The sequence below is a fragment of the Eschrichtius robustus genome, chromosome 16, assembly GCF_028021215.1.
Source record: "Eschrichtius robustus isolate mEscRob2 chromosome 16, mEscRob2.pri, whole genome shotgun sequence".
NCBI lineage: Eukaryota > Metazoa > Chordata > Mammalia > Artiodactyla > Eschrichtiidae > Eschrichtius > Eschrichtius robustus.
Window position 1 is genome coordinate 72,121,246 of NC_090839.1, and position 17,470 is coordinate 72,138,715.

General features: G+C 43.9%; 1 protein-coding gene across 1 annotated transcript in view; it reads right to left on the bottom strand.

Annotated features, from left to right (window-relative positions):
* The window catches only part of USP31 (ubiquitin specific peptidase 31), a 75,889-nt gene extending 58,624 nt beyond the window's left edge, over positions 1–17,265 (bottom strand). Inside the window, exon 1 of the mRNA XM_068524149.1 lies at positions 16,497–17,265. Coding sequence (XP_068380250.1) covers positions 16,497–17,117 — 621 coding nt within the window. The 5' untranslated portion in view covers positions 17,118–17,265. The remainder of the gene's footprint in view (positions 1–16,496) is intronic.
* Between the last annotated feature and the right edge of the window lie 205 nt (positions 17,266–17,470).

Below are 17,470 nucleotides of genomic sequence, written 5' to 3' on the forward strand. Positions count from 1 at the left end.
CAACATGCACCATTCATTGGGCTGGGTGAAGTTTATGATCAAACTAGCAGCATTGTAATTTCTGTAATAAGAAGTCAAAAAGATGTCCATAAGCTTCTGATGCTCTGAGAACATGTTTGGAAATTTATCCTAAATAAATAACATGACAAAACAAAAAGCTATACACATGATTCATGTTCATTATAATAAAAAAGAGTATGGTGGAAATTGCCCAATAAAAGAGGAGTGGATGATTAAATTATCACTTAGCAATATGATACCATATGTATCATTAAACATTAAACAGTATTATGAGTACTATTTAGAAACATGGAAAAATGTTTTATAAGTTGCATGAAAAAAAATTATAATACAAAATGGCCTGGCCAGGATAATAGCAACTATGTTAAATATATATGTATGTGGACAAGTACAAAAATGTAAACTGATGGCACTTCAAGGCAATGTGTTCAGTACAGTGAGAGCATAAATGTTATCATCACACTGCCCTGAGTTCAAGTTGAAGCTCTGCCCCTGCAAATGTGTAAAGAACCAAACTAGATCAAATCAAAATAACAGATTTAGTGCTAGTTTATGTTGCTGGTTTGAAAGATATTTTTAAAAACTCAGAAGGGGAGTTTAATGACAAATAAAAATCTCTAGCCAAAACTCTAGCCTACACTACTGAATATTTTCCTCCATGAGTTATCATGGGACCTCAAATACAACATGCCTAAAGTGGAATTTAGCACCTCTGAAAAGTTTTATGCTGCCTCAGTTTCCCAAATGTAACCAGGCTCAAAGAGGCTAAGATATATTCTGTTCTCCCTGAACCCCCCAGTTCTGCCCCTGCCCTCTCTCATCATCACCTCCCCATCCTCAATGTCCCTGGCCTCTGAGTGATCATTCTTTGAAAAGTAATAAAAGAAAAAGACAATGATACCACAAGCCTGTCTGAAATTCCTTGGTGGCTGCCCTCACAAGATGCTATTCTCTGACATGGCACAAAGAACAAAGGCAGAGATCTAACCTTGCCCAAAGCATCACCACTGACCTCCTCCCCAATCCATCCACCACCCTACCCTTCTGCTCCAACCCCACCAGACCTTGAAATTTTCTGAATAAGCCAAGTTGTTTGAGGTTCTAAGCCTTTGCACTTGATGGGTTTTCTGCCCTGGAAAGGCCTTTCCCACCTCTCCCCTTATCCACCTAGAGGATTCCGACCAAATCCTTCCAGACACAGCCAAGGTATCATCTCTCCAGTCCCCCCCAACCCTCCCTTCCCTCCCTTGGGTCTACACGGCACTTCTATACATACCTCTGTCACAGCACTCATCCTACCCTTCTGCAATTGTTTCTTAACCCCTGACTTCCCTTCTAGACCCTGCATTCCTTAAGGGCACGGACCATCTCACTCATCCTGGCACAGCTCAGTGCCTCCCAACACAGGACCAGCACAAAAATGTGCTCGATAAATCTGTAGACTTAACGAGTCATGACTACAATATATCAACCTGAATTTGATTCTTAATGGGTATATAGCATTCTTTTTAAATTTATTTATCTATTTATTTATTTTATTTTTGACTGCGTTGGGTCTTTGTTGCTGTGAGCCGGCCTTCTCTAGTTGCAGCGAGGGGGCCACTCTTCGTTGCGGTGCGCGGGCTTCTCATTGCGGTGGCTTCTCTTGTCGCGGAGCACGGGCTCTAGGCGCGAGGGCTTCAGTAGTTGTGGCTCGCGGGCTCTAGAGCGCAGGCTCAGTAGTTGTGGCGCACGGGCTTAGTTGCTCCACAGCATGTGGGATCTTCCCAGACCAGGGCTCGAACCCGTGTCCCCTGCATTGGCAGGCAGATTCTTAACCACTGCACCACCACAGAAGCCCCTCTTACTGGGTATAAACTGACGTTTCTGCAGCTCTACACTGTACTCAGGGCTAAGAGCAGGAAGTCAACCTAAAAGAGCCAGGTTTCCTGACTCTGCTTTCCTGGTTTTCCGCCTATCTCTCTGCCCCTTTAACAAGTCCAACAAGTCCCTCCCTCCTCCTATCCTCTTATTTTTAGTTTCCCCCAAGGGCTTGGCCTTGGGCTTCTGACTACACACTCAATGCTCCTGGCTTCAATTATCACCTCTATGCAGCTGAATCCAAGTCTACACAGCTAGTTCTAAATCGCACCAGATTTCCAACTATTAAGACTCTCCTTAGATATCCTATGACCCCCAACCCCACAAGTTCAAATTATATTCATGATCTTCTCTGCCCTTAGTGCCCTTTTTGGACTGCTCCACCTCTGTCAGATATCCCCTTATTTTCTCCATCACCCAGGTCTGAAACCTCGGTGTTTCCTTTACCTCTCCATCTCTTGGAGTCTCTTTAATGATGTCACGATGTCCTCCAAAATGTCTCTTGGATTCACCCTTTCCTCCCCATTTTCCTCATGTCACACCTGTGATTGCCCTTTCCACGCACTTACTTTCTCCTCCATCTGATTCATTTTTGCTCACCATCAGAACCATTTTTCTAAAACATCTTTTTTCATCAAATCAGAGTCTGCACAGCTCAAGAAGCCTCAACTGAATCACTACTGATTGCAGCCTCAAGGCTAAATTGTTGTGACAGACTTTCAAGGGCACCCATAATCTGTCCCCTCTCACCTCCTCAGCCATCTACATTTATTTGCCCTTCTCTCCAAATCAGTGGTTCTCAACCAGGGGCAATTTTGCCCCCCAGGAGACATGTGGCAACGTCTGGAGACAGTTTTGATTATCATGACTGGGGTGGGTGCAGGGGAGTACTACCAGCACCCAGTGGGCAGAGGACAGGGACCCTGCTCAATATCCTAATACACCAGGACAGCCCCCCACAGCAAAGACGCATCTAGCCAATAATGCCAGGCATGTCAACAGTGCCAAGGCTGAAAAAAACTTCTGCAAATCAATTCCACACAGCAGACAGCCCAGTGGCCTCTCTGACCCTAGACAATGTGCCATGGCTGTGCCTTTGCTCAGAATATTTCCCCAACAATATGGAATGGCATCTCTCTTACCCGTAACTATCCAAGCCTTAGTTATCTTCAAATCCCATTCCAAGCAATATGTCACAGTTTTAAATACCACCTATAGACCAAGGAGTCCCATATCTTTATCTCTAGCCAGTCCCAATCTTCTGAACTCCAGATTCCCTTATCCAGCTGCCAACCAGATATCTCCTGAGTGTCCTATTTAATACATGTGAAACTGAACTCCCCATACCCCAGAACTGCTGCTCCTCAAGTAAGTGCACAGCACCAGTAATCGCTCTCTTGCTCAAAACAAACACCAGGGCATTATTCTGGCTGCTCCCCTCTGCCTCAGTGCCTTCCCCAGAATCAATCCTTTAGCCAGTCCTGTCGAGTCTACCTCCAGATATATATCAAATCTATCCGCTTCTCCATACCATCCACCACCTTCGCAAAACCTCCGAACTGGCCTCCCTGCTTCCAGTCTACAGTCACTATTCAGACTCAGAATGGTCACTTCACATTTCAAGGAGATCATGCCAGAACTCTGCTTAAAACCTGCAACAGCTCCCCACTGCTCTCAGAATCAAATCTAAACCCCTAATCTTGGTCTACAAGGGGGTCCTACAGGACCCGCCTCTGCCTACCTGACCTCTTTTTCCAGCCTCATCTATCCCACGCCCCTCCTAGCTCTCTAAGCCATGAAAAAGGCCTGTCAGACTTTCAAATGGACCCCCAGCCCTGCCCCCTGCAGAGCCTTTTGAATACATTTTATCACTCCTGCCTGGCCACACCCATCATTCTCTCTCATACACCTTATCTTTTCCTTCTTAGCTCTAATAATTTTAAATTTCACATTTACCAGTGTGTGTTTGTTAACATCTGCCTCCCCTGTAACAATAGAAGTTCCAAGAAGGAATGGCTCACGGGACCTGGCACCATTTTTTTACATTACCATACCGTTTGGTTTACCCCCATATACTCAATGACTAGCACAGCACGTGGCATGGAGTTAGGAGCTCCATAAATTCATAAATTTGTAGAAGCTTAACTGCCAACAATGAATGAATGAATCTTCTACTTACACTTCAGCTCACAACGATTTCACCCTTCTCTGAACTCCCACTGAACTTTCCCAGTCAATACAATTTTTTTAAAATTTCCCTATAAAACTGGTAAGTTCTCTGAGGGCAAGAACTTTGTCCTATAATCGTCATACTTAATCCTCTATTCCCCTAAACTAGTCCCTTTATACACAATAATTGCTCAGTAAATGTGGTTTAAGTCAGCAAACATGAGAGTCCATAATTGTCCTGTGTATTTTTATTCCCCAACTAGTCCTCTTCAATGCTTTTCTTGCACTTTCTCATGAGTCCCCTTTACCACCTGATAAGAAGCTGCACACATCAGGCGGACATGTCTGGAAAGAGAGACATACACATTTAAGAAGAGTGGAGAATAGGCATACCTAGAGGAACAAAACTGACCTAAGTGAAAGAAAATAAGTTTGAAAACTGAAGAATAGGGCAGTCACTTGAAAGAGGAAGCACATGTCAGCGGCGAGGCCCTAGCATGCAGCATGGAAGGGTCAGAGTCTTGTCCTAACACAGGCTTTTGCTGGGCAGTCTGGTGAGGTGCATCAACAGTGTAAGTGCACGTTCCCTCTGACTCAGCAACGCCACAGCTAAGACCCACTCCTTAGAAAAGGAGACTTGATATATGTTGAAGGATTGGCTATAACGGTTAAAAATTTTATACAACCAAAACACCCATCAGTGGGCTTCTACACAACTGTTTAAAAGAATGAGGTGGACTTGGATGTATTAACAAAAAACAATGAAAGTGAGCTGTGGGGGATTAACCAAGATGGCGGAGTAGAAGGACGTGCTCTCACTCCCTCTTGCGACAGCACCAGAATCACAACTGTCTGCTGGACAATCATTGACAGGAAGACCCTGGACTTCACCAAGGAGGATACCCCACGTCCAAGGACAGAGGAGAAGCCACAGTGAGACAGTAGGAGGGGCACAATCAGAGTAAAATCTAATCCCATAACTGCTGGGTGGGTGACTCACAGACTGGCGAACACTTATACCACAGAAGTCCACCCACTGGAGTGAAGGTTCTGAGCCCCACGTCAGGCTTCCCAACCTGGGGGTCCGGCAACGGGAGGAGGAATTCCTAGAGAATCAGACTTTGAAGCCTAGTGGGAATTGACTGCAGGACTTCGACAGGACTGGGGGAAACAGAGACCCCACTCTTGGAGGGCACACACAAAGTAGTGTGCGCATCGGGACCCAGGGGAAGGAGCAGTGACCCTGGGGGAGACTGAACCAGACCTACCTGCTGGTGTTGGGGGGTCTCCTGCAGAGGCAGGGGGTGGCTCTGTTTCACTGTGGGGACAAGGACTCTGGCAGCGGAGGTTCTGGGAAGTGCTCCTTGGCGTGAGCCCTCCCAGAGTCTGCCATTAACCCCACCAAAGAGCCCAGGTAGGCTCCAGTGTTGGGTTGCCTCAGGCAAAACAACCAACAGGGAGGGAACCCAGCCCCACCCAGCAACAGTCAAGTGGATTAAAGTTTTACTGAGCTCTGACCGCCACAGCAACAGTCAGCTCTACCCACCACCAGAGCCTCCCATCAAGCCTCTTAGATAGCCTCAACCACCAGAGGGCAGACAGCAGAAGCAAGAAAAACTACAATCCTGCAGCCTGTGGACCAAAAACCACAGTTACAGAAAGATAGACAAGATGAAAAGGCAGAGGGCTATGTACCAGATGAAGGAACAAGAAAAAACCCCAGAAAAACAACTAAATGAAGTGGAGATAGGCAACCTTCCAGAAAAAGAATTCAGAATAATGATAGTGAAGATGATCCAGGACCTCGGAATAAGAATGGAGGCAAAGATCGAGAAGATGCAAGAAATGTTTAACAAAGACCTAGAAGAATTAAAGAACAAACAAACAGAGATGACCAATACAATAACTGAAATGAAAACTACACTAGAAGGAATCAATAGCAGAATAACTGAGGCAGAAGAACGGATAAGTGACCTGGAAGACAGAATGGTGGAATTCACTGCTGCGGAACAGACTAAAGAAAAAAGAATGAAAAGAAATGAAGACAGCCTAAGAGACCTCTGGGACAACATTAAACGCAACAACATTCACATTATAGGGGTCCCAGAAGGTGAAGAGAGAGAGAAAGGACCAGAGAAAATATTTGAAGAGATTATAGTCGAAAACTTCCCTAACATGGGAAAGGAAATAGCCACCCAAGTCCAGGAAGCGCAGAGAGTCCCATACAGGAGAAACCCAAGGAGAAACACGCCGAGACACATAGTAATCAAAGTGGCAAAAATTAAAGACAAAGAAAAATTATTGAAAGCAGCAAGGGAAAAATGACAAATAACATACAAGGGAACTCCCATAAGGTTAACAGCTGATTTCTCAGCAGAAACTCTGCAAGCCAGAAGGGAGTGGCATGATATACTTAAAGTGATGAAAGGGAAGAACCTACAACCAAGATTACTCTACCCGGCAAGGATCTCATTTAGATTTGATGGAGAAATCAAAAGCTTTACAGACAAGCAAAAGCTAAGAGAATTCAGCACCACCAAACCAGCTCTACAACAAATGCTAAAGGAACTTCTCTAAGTGGGAAACACAAGAGAAGAAAAGGACCTACAAAAACAAACCCAAAACAATTAAGAAAATGGTCATAGGAACATACATATCGATAATTACCTTAAACGTGAATGGATTAAATGCCCCAACCAAAAGACATAGACTGGCTGAATGGATACAAAAACAAGACCCATATATATGCTGTCTACAAGAGACCCACTTTAGACCTAGGGACACATACAGACTGAAAGTGAGGGGATGGAAAAAGATATTCCACGCAAATGGAAATCAAAAGAAAGCTGGAGTAGCTATACTCATATCAGATAAAATAGACTTTAAAATAAAGAATGTTACAAGAGACAAGGAAGGACACTACATAATGATCAACGGATCAATCCAAGAAGAAGATATAACAATTATAAATATATATGCACCCAACATAGGAGCACCTCAATACATAAGGCAACTGCTAACAGCTATAAAAGAGGAAATTGACAGTAACACAATCATAGTGGGGGACTTTAACCCCTCACTTACACCAATGGACAGATCATCCAAAATGAAAATAAATAAGGAAACAGAAGCTTTAAATGACACAATAGACCAGATAGATTTAATTGATATTTATAGGACATTCCATCCAAAAACAGCAGATTACACGTTCTTCTCAAGTGCGCACGGAACATTCTCCAGGGTAGATCACATCTTGGGTCACAAATCGAGCCTCAGTAAATTTAAGAAAATTGAAATCATATCAAGCATCTTTTCTGACCACAACTCTATGAGATTAGAAATGACTTACAGGGAAAAAAACGTAAAAAAGACAAACACATGGAGGCTAAACAATACATTACTAAATAACCAAGAGATCACTGAAGAAATCAAAGAGGAAATAAAAAAATACCTAGAGACAAATTACAACGAAAACACGACGACCCAAAACCTATGGGATGCAGCGAAAGCAGTTCTAAGAGGGAAGTTTATAGCTATACAAGCCTACCTAAAGAAACAAGAAAAATCTCAAGTAAACAATCTAACCTTACACCTAAAGAAACTAGAGAAAGAAGAACAAACAAAACCCAAAGTTAGCAGAAATCATAAAGATCAGAGCAGAAATAAATGAAATAGAAACAAAGAAAACAATAGCAAAGATCAATAAAACTAAAAGTTGGTTCTTTGAGAAGATAAACAAAATTGATAAGCCATTAGCCAGACTCATCAAGAAAAAGAGGGAGAGGACTCAAATCAATAAAATCAGAAATGAAAAAGGAGAAGTTACAACAGACACTGCAGAAATACAAAGCATCCTAAGAGACTACTACAAGCAACTTTATGCCAATAAAATGGACAACCTGGAAGAAATGGACAAATTTTTAGAAAGGTATAACCTTCCAAGACTGAACCAGGAAGAAACAGAAAATATGAACAGACCAATCACAAGTAATGAAATTGAAACTGTGATTAAAAATCTTCCAACAAACAAAAGTCCAGGACCAGATGGCATCACAGGTGAATTCTATCAAACATTTAGAGAAGAGCTAACACCTATCCTTCTCAAACTCTTCCAAAAAATTGCAGAGGAAGGAACACTCCCAAGCTCATTCTATGAGGCCACCATCACCCTGATACCAAAACCAGACAAAGACACTACAAAAAAAGAAAATTACAGACCAATATCACTGATGAATATAGATGCAAAAATCCTCAACAAAATACTAGCAAACAGAATGCAACAACACATTAAAAGGATCATACACCACGATCAAGTGGGATTTATCCCAGGGATGCAAGGATTCTTCAATATACGCAAATCAATCAATGTGATACACCATATTAACAAATTGAAGAATAAAAACCATATGATCATCTCAATAGATGCAGAAAAAGCTTTTGACAAAATTCAACACCCATTTATGATAAACACTCTCCAGAAAGTGGGCATAGAGGGAACCTACCTCAACATAATAAAGGCCATATATGACAAACCCACAGCAAACATCATTCTCAATGGTGAAAAACTGAAAGCATTTCCTCTAAGATCAGGAACGAGACAAGGATGTCCACTCTCACCACTATTATTCAACATAGTTCTGGAAGTCCTAGCCACGGCAATCAGAGAAGAAAAAGAAATAAAAGGAATACAAATTGGAAAAGAAGAAGTTAAACTGTCACTGTTTGCGGATGACATGATACTATACATAGACCTAAAACTGCCACCAGAAAACTGCTAGAGCTAATTAATGAATATGGTAAAGTTGCAGGATACAAAATTAATGCACAGAAATCTCTTGCATTCCTATACACTAATGATGAAAAATCTGAAAGAGAAATTATGGAAACACTCCCATTTACCAGTGCAACAAAAAGAATAAAATACCTAGGAATAAACCTACCTAGGGAGACAAAAGACCTGTATGCAGAAAACTATAAGACACTGATGAAAGAAATTAAAGATGATACCAACAGATGGAGAGATATACCATGTTCTTGGATTGGAAGAATCAACATTGTGAAAATGAGTATACTACCCAAAGCAATCTACAGATTCAATGCAATCCCTATCAAATTACCAATGGCATTTTTTACGGAGCTAGAACAAATCATCTTAAAATTTGTATGGAGACACAAAAGACCCCGAATAGCCAAAGCAGTCTTGAGGGAAAAAAACGGAGCCGGAGGAATCAGACTCCCTGACTTCAGACTCTACTACAAAGCTACAGTAATCAAGACAATATGGTACTGGCACAAAAACAGAAACATAGATCAATGGAACAAGATAGAAAGCCCAGAGATTAACCCACGCACCTATGGTCAACTAATCTATGACAAAGGAGGCAAAGATATACAATGGAGAAAAGACAGTCTCTTCAATAAGTGGTGCTGGGAAAACTGGACAGCTACATGTAAAAAAATGAAATTAGAATACTCCCTAACACCATACACAAAAATAAACTCAAAATGGATTAGAGACCTAAATATAAGACTGGACACTATAAAACTCTTAGAGGAAAACATAGGAAGAACACTCTTTGACATAAATCACAGCAAGATCTTTTTTGATCCACCTCCTAGAGTAATGGAAATAAAAACAAAAATAAACAAGTGGGACCTAATGAAACTTCAAAGCTTTTGCACAGCAAAGGAAACCATAAACAAGACGAAAAGACAACCCTCAGAATGGGAGAAAATATTTGCAAACGAATCAACGGACAAAGGATTAATCTCCAAAATATATAAACAGCTCATTCAGCTCAATATTAAAGAAACAAACACCCCAATCCAAAAATGGGCAGAAGACCTAAATAGACATTTCTCCACAGAAGACATACAGGCGGCCACGAAGCACATGAAAAGGTGCTCAACATCACTAATTATTAGAGAAATGGCAAATCAAAACTACAATGAGGTATCACCTCACTCCTGTTAGAATGGGCATCATCAGAAAATCTACAAACAACAAATGCTGGAGAGGGTGTGGAGAAAAGGGAACCCTCTTGCACTGTTGGTGGGAATGTAAATTGATACAGCCACTATAGAGAACAATATGGAGGGTCCTTAAAAAACTAAAAATAGAATTACCATATGACCCAGCAATCCCACTACTGGGCATATACCCAGAGAAAACCGTAATTCAAAAAGACACATGCACCCAAATGTTCATTGCAGCACTATTTACAATAGCCAGGTCATGGAAGCAACCTAAATGCCCATCAACAGACGAATGGATAAAGAAGATGTGGTACATATATACAACGGAATATTACTCAGCCATAAAAAGGAACGAAATTGAGTCATTTGTTGAGAAGTGGATGGATCTAGAGACTGTCATACAGAGTGAAGTAAGTCAGAAACAGAAAAACAAATATCGTATATTAATGCATGTATGTGGAACCTAGAAAAATGGTACAGATGAGCCGGTTTGAAGGGCAGAAGTTGAGACACAGATGTAGAGAATGGACATATGGACACCAAGGGGGGAAAACTGCGGTGGGGTGGGGACGGTGGTGTGCTGAACTGGGCGATTGGGATTGACATGTATACACTGATGTGTATAAAATTGATGCCTAATAAGAACCTGCAGTATAAAACAACAAACAAACAAAACAACTAATACTAAACTTTCATTGGGTTATTTGTATGGAAATATGTTAATATAAATGTTTCAGACATTACATGAAATTTCTAAAAATCTTATATTTGTATTTGTATGGAAATATGTATGGAAATATGTTAATATAAATGTTTCAGACATTATATGAAATTTCTAAAAATCTTATATTGTATTTGTATGGAAATATGTTAATATAAATGTTTCAGACATAAAAAAAAAAAAAAAAAAAAAAAAAAAAAACAATGAAAGCTATGGCTACCCGTGATATATTCTCAAGTCCAGTATAGGGGCATAAGGGAAAGCAAGTTACAGAACTCTATGGAGAGTATAAGGCCATCAATGTAAAAGATGTGTTTATGTATGCATTTAAATGGTCTGAAAGGATAATTTTTTAAGGAAGTCTTCCAAAAGTGCCTAAGTCTCAGGAGAAATAGCACATATATAAAGCTAGCTGCAGCTGACCTTATTTTCACTACGATTTAGCACCGCAAACTTATAGGGAAAAAATGCTACATGTTTCAGCACATCCACCGTCGCTGTTTATGTTTTATGTTGAGACCTGTCGCTTCAGTGGTTGTGCTGATAAGACGACCTCAGAACCAGGGCTCAGTGTGTGCATCGGCATCTCGGGGGATGGTCAGAACGCTGGTTCTGCTCCCTCAGCCTCTAGCCAGCAGGTGAACCTCAGTTTCCTCATCCAGAAAGTCTGAGGACCACTCACATCTCACCCAAGTCTCCTTCCAAGTCTAAAATTTGATGATTCTCTCACCGCCCTTCTCCTTCAAAGATGTGGAGCTTCACTAAAACAGAAGTGACAGCATTTGACAGACAAGAGAACAGACCAGGAGGAGACATACTTTCTATCTAATACCATCACAAATCTGAACGTGACCGACACAATTTCATTTTTTTTTTCCTATTTTTCAAATTAATTTGAGGGACACCCTAAAATCAGATCACTTCTTGGGAACCACTGTGAAATGTCAACGTACTAATCAGCTTCATACAAACGAGGAAAACTTTTATCATAGGTCTGCAGCATACAATCAGAGCTCCCCAGCATGAGTCCATGACAAAGTCAGGTGTGAAACTGAGCCAGTGGAAGCCCCTGACTGCTAGCTTGTCTGCCACTACTCATTTACACACATATACTCCCTTTGTAACCCAAGAACTCTCACTAATAAATAAGCACCACCAGGCACCAAAGTTCAAGGAAAAAAATGTGGGAGAGAAAATTTGATTCATCAATTACTTTTTGTTTTCCTGCAAATTTGAAAGGAGTCCCCGCATTTCTTTTATCAGTAGATCACTCTGTTCTAGTTGTTCTTTGGAAGCACAGTTTGAAAACTGCTGCTATAAAACCTATCTTTGTTACTTGAAAGATGACCTTCCTTCTTTCACTTACTGCAAAAGGGCACTGAGTACCAGAAATCCGAAAGCATCTGTACGAACCTGGAGCACCCAAGCTAGCATCCTATTGAAGTTAGGACAATAAGCTTATTTCCTCTTAAAACAGCATACTGAGCATTCAGGTTTCAAAATGATTTACTTACTGTCATAGTTTTACTAAGACAGTGATCCAAGGATCCTGCCAGTAAAGTCCAACCTTTACTCTAGTGCTGCAGCAAACCCAGAGAAGAAAAAGTAACAAGATAACCATTAAAGGCTGGGAAAGTAAGGAAAACTTACACTAAGGAAGTTCAAAACATTCCTCCAACAGTTTCTTAACCTCAGCACTACTGACATTTGGGGCTGGATAATCCTTTTTGAGGGATACTGTCCTGCATGTTGTATGACACTTAGCCCCAAAACTGGAGTCTCCCCACTAGTCACCAGTAGCACCCCACCCCAGTTGTGACACCCAAGTATGTGTCTCCAGACATCACCAAATGTCCCCAGAAGTGAGGGAGTAGGCGAGGCAAAAGTGCCCTGGTTGACAACTACTCTAACAGCAGGAGAAAAATGACTGCACAAAAAGAGAAAAAGATATAAGCAGCAGCTAGAGACGTTTCTTAAAGCTTACCAAGATTGGACCAGTCAACTTCTTTCATTCTGGAAAATGAAAATCCAACCATAACAACCATCTAGCTCATCCAAAACCAAAAATCCATTTACCTGGCAAGCTCCTAAAGCTGAAATCAATGTGGTTAGAATCCTAATTGAAAATCTTACAAACAAAATTGTTAGTAACTTAAAGAAGTTTTAGGACGCTAAAAGTACATGCAAAGACATACTAAGTGCTTTTCGAGACCTCAAGGCAAATCATCTCAAGATGGCAAATTGGTTTTATCTCCTCTGCCAACTGGTAGTGGCTGCCCGGAGCCCAGAATTCAACAGGATTCTGAGGCTGAATGTGAGCTCAAGAGAAGAGTATCTGCCTCAAATATCAATGTGTGCCACCAACAGGTGAGGGGGGGCGTGGTGACTGGTGTGCCAGCATCCTCTTGCTTGGTGCTTCAACTTCCTTTATGCTTCACAGGCAGGTGCAGTGTCTTCCCCACGTGAGAGTGCCTGGCACATGGTAGGCGAAGCATTTTGGTGGGCTGCCTACAAGGCAATCCCCTCCTTTACTCATCTTTTCTATGAAGGCAGGAAAACCCAAATACCACACCTTTCTGCCTCCATGGCAGCCGGGGTGGTCAAGCGACATGATTATAGTTAATGAGATGTCAGCAGAAGCCTGTTGAGGGGGCTTCTGGAAGAATTTTTATTTCCCTAATGACTTCCTGCCTTGACTGGGTAGAAAACCCTGAGGTGACAAACATTAAGGACAAAAGGCCACCGATAGCTAAGGACAACAGAATGGAAACCCAGAAATGGTCTGGGTCCTAGTTGGGCCCATAAAGCCACTGCACCACCCTAGAACCACCTACCTCCAGACTTCTTACAGGTGAGCTAATTCAACATCTTTATTGCTTAAGGCACCATCATTAGGGCTTCTTCTTTCTGGTGCTGAATGCATTCCTAACTGACTGAATAAACCTTCAACAGAGGGAGGTGAATGAATGAATGCAAAGTGAAATCTACTAACGGTTCAGAAGATTACATTTTTTAAAAACAAGGCCTCCGGGTAGGGGTGGTGGTGTGATGAACTGGGAGATTGGGATTGACATGTATACACTAATATGTATAAAATGGATAACTAATAAGAACCTGCTGTATAAAAAAATAAATAAAATAAAATTCAGAAGAAAAAAACAAGGCCTCTAAGAATCTGTTCAACTTTGCCAAAGCATGTTTTTCTAGAATTATTGACCCAATTCTGTTACAGCTTTTTAATGGATAAAAAAGTAAACACAATCTCTTAAAAAGCAATGGAAATGTTCACATACAAAAATGCTGTAGAAATTGATTTTCACATTTTGGAAAAGAATGGAAAACCAAACTTAAAACACTAGGCTGTGACCTTGAAAAGTCTGCAACTGCTGTGGCTACTTGCAGGCACGTATAGGCAAAAAGAAAAAGACCGATGGTAGCTGGTTGGCTGCCATTCCCTCCTACTTTCTTATTTTGAGATCTCTGACATGAATCTCTTTTTTTCCAGTCCCTATCCCAGTCAAGTATTTCCATTCAAATTTCCAAGATCAAACAACAACCATTTTTTTCTTTTTGAGAAAAACAGGGTAGAACATAAATAAATATAAAAAACATGTAAGTAAAATGTATTAAAAGGGGAGGAGTAGACCTTGGCAGTGTTGTTCCTCAGCAAGACAGTAGGTCCTCAACCAAGCTGATTCCCGCAGATAGCTGACCAATTTATATTTTAATCAAATCATTTACTCATACTTAAATAAGTGTATGTTAGAAAGAAACTTCATAGCACCAATGGAATGCCAGTATCATTTGCCATAAATAGAAAACAGGGCTTCCCTGGTGGCACAGTGGTTAAGAATCTGCCTGCCAATGCAAAGGGTTCGAGCCCTGGTCCGGGAAGATCCCACATGCTGCGGGGCAACTAAGCCCATGCGCCACAACTACTGAGCCTGCGTTCTAGAACCCGCGAGCCATAACTACTGAGCCTGCGTGCCACAACTACTGAAGCCCGTGCAACTAGAGCCTGTGCTCCACAACAAGAGAAGCCCGCGCACCGCAACGAAGAGTAGCCCCCACTCGCCGCAACTAGAGAAAGCCCGCACGCAGCAACGAAGACCCAACGCAGCCAAAAATAAGTAAATAAATTTATTTAAAAAAAGAAGACAAATGTAAAGACAAATCCAATGAAGACATAACCTTATTAAATTCTAGCTACTGTTGCCTATTCAGATCTCTAAACTTGAAGCTTATTCTCTATTAAAAAAAAAAAAAAGGTGGGGGAGTGAGCAAGAGGTGTTAAAGACAAGCTAACCACCAAGCTGAGACTTTCTCTTGGGCATGATCAGGACAGAGAGAGAACAGAAAAGGAATTAACTTTCTTATTGTGTGACTTCATTCTATTTAGTTCTATTTATATCCATTTCCCACCCAGAAGTATCCCTTATACAATCCCAAATCATCTTCCCCTTTTGCTTAGAGTTAAGAGCTCATTTCCTTAGTACTACAGCCTAAATGATCCTACACCACCTGGCCTCAGCCCACCACTCACACTCCGCTCTCAGCTCTCACGTACTCACAACAAGGACCCAAGGCCACATCTAGCCCACTGCCTGTTTCTGTACGGCCTGTGAGCTAAGAACGATTTGGAGAGATGAATACTTGTAATCAGTTTGACAACAGGGAACATTAATTTTGAACTCCAATTAAGTTAAACGTTGTACTCTCCAAAAAAGAGTCCCATGCTTCTCATTAGTAGACCTGTATTACAAAATATTGTACTCAATTATTATAACATTTTAATTTTAGGCAATAAAAAGTGTGTAGAAATGTGTCTTCTCTTGTTATATAAGTATCTACATAATATCCTCGAGTTTGCCTCTTGACCAGCAGAGCCTAAAACATTTGCTATGCAGCCCTTTACAGAAAGAGTTTGCCCAACCCGGAGCTACGTTGCGGGTCAAGTACACCAGGCTCTTTCCCGTCTCCAGGTGTCCACACTTTGCTTACACCTGGGAACCGCTTTCCCCTGAGCTCCTCAAGGCTGGCCCTCCCCGTGGTTACTCAAGTCTCAGAATATCACCTCCTCCGAGAAGTCACCCTAACCCATGTAACGTACCCTGCCAGCACATCGGTCATATCACCAGGTTTTACTTCCTTCAAACCACTGTCTGGCACTACCTCTTTAACTTGTTAAAGTTTTTAATACTAAAAATAATAATGGCAGCAAATACTCATAGCACTGCACACAATGGAAGCATTTTTCATACCAGGTTGAACCCTATAAAAGTGCCAATCTGTAAGTCAGAACGGTCAACAGTGAGTAACTTCATTGGGCTCAACCCAACACATCAACTTGTTAGCAGCTCACAACCACCTATGAGGTAGGTACCAGATGAGGAAATTGTGGCACAGAGAGGTAGAGTAACCTGCCCGAGGTCACACCGCTAGTAAGTGGCAGAACAAGGATTTGAACCCAAGCTCAATACTCCCACCCGAAGAATATAAGTTCCAGGATGGCAGACGGTCTTGCCCATTGTCCCATCCCTCCCCAGTGCCCATCAAAGAGCCCGCCACGTAGCAAGCCCTTACAAATACGCGATGCATGAATGAGTGAATGACTGTCCCTCGCCATCAGCGCCATCTGCCCGGACTCGCGGCCCGCTCCTCTTTCCTGAGGCAACCAGAGCATCAGTCCTCCGGCCGCGACGGAAGCGGGGAAGGAAGCTCTGGGCAGGCGGGTGCCCCAGGGGCTCACCTTGAAGTCGCGGCTGTGCTGTGGGGTGTACTCCAGGGTCCAGAGGGCCCGCACCAGGTGCGCCAGCTGCTCGGTGACCTCACCCTGGCCCTGCGCGCCGGGCCCCGCGGGCTGCTCGGGGTCAGGCGAGGGCTCGGGCCGCCCCGCCCGGTACTGGCCGAGCGCCAGGTACTCGGCGAAGAGCTCGGTGTTGCTGAGGCACTGAAGCGTGGCGTTCATGAAGCACGTGTTGCCGTGGTTCCGGAGCCCCGCCACCCCGGGCACCGGCTCCGCGGCGCAGGCGGGCGGCGCGGGCGAGGCGGGCGGCGGCGGGCACGGCGGCGGCGTGGGCGCGGCCGTGGGCCCGGGCGGGAAGCAGCTGCGAAGGCCGCCGCGGTCCGGGGCGGCGCCCTCGGAGCTAAGGTGCGAGAGCGTGGACAGCGTCTTGAGGACGCGGCTCATGAAGCTACCCACCGAGCGCGCCGACGAGGGCGAGGAGGGCGCGGCCGGCCCGGGGCCCCCAGCGCCGCCGCCGCCGCCCGCGCGGCCGCTCCGGAACAGCCGCTTGCTGAAGGAGCGCTTCTCCTTCCCGCCCGCTGCCGCCGCCGGCGGCCCGGGCCCGGGCGCCGTTACCTTGGACATGGCGGTGGCCGCTGACGCTCATCACCGCGTCCGCCCGCCCGGCCCGCGTCCCCGCCACGGCCGCCGCCGCATCTCGCCGCGCCGCGCCTCACCGGGACTGGGGGCTCGACGCCCCACACACCTCGGAGCGCGGCAGACCTAGCAAGCGAGGCGCGGCCGGCGGGGCGGGCGGGAGCGCGCGAGATCCGCCCAGCTGGGCCGCTCACGTGACTCGCCTCCCAGCGCCCCCGCCCCCCGCTGAAGCCGCCGCGGCCGCCATTTTGACTCCGGGAACGGAGCCGCCTCCCCAGCCAGACGCGATGACTGGCGGCTCCGGGCGCGGTACTGCTCTGTGAAGCCCGAGGGAGGCCATG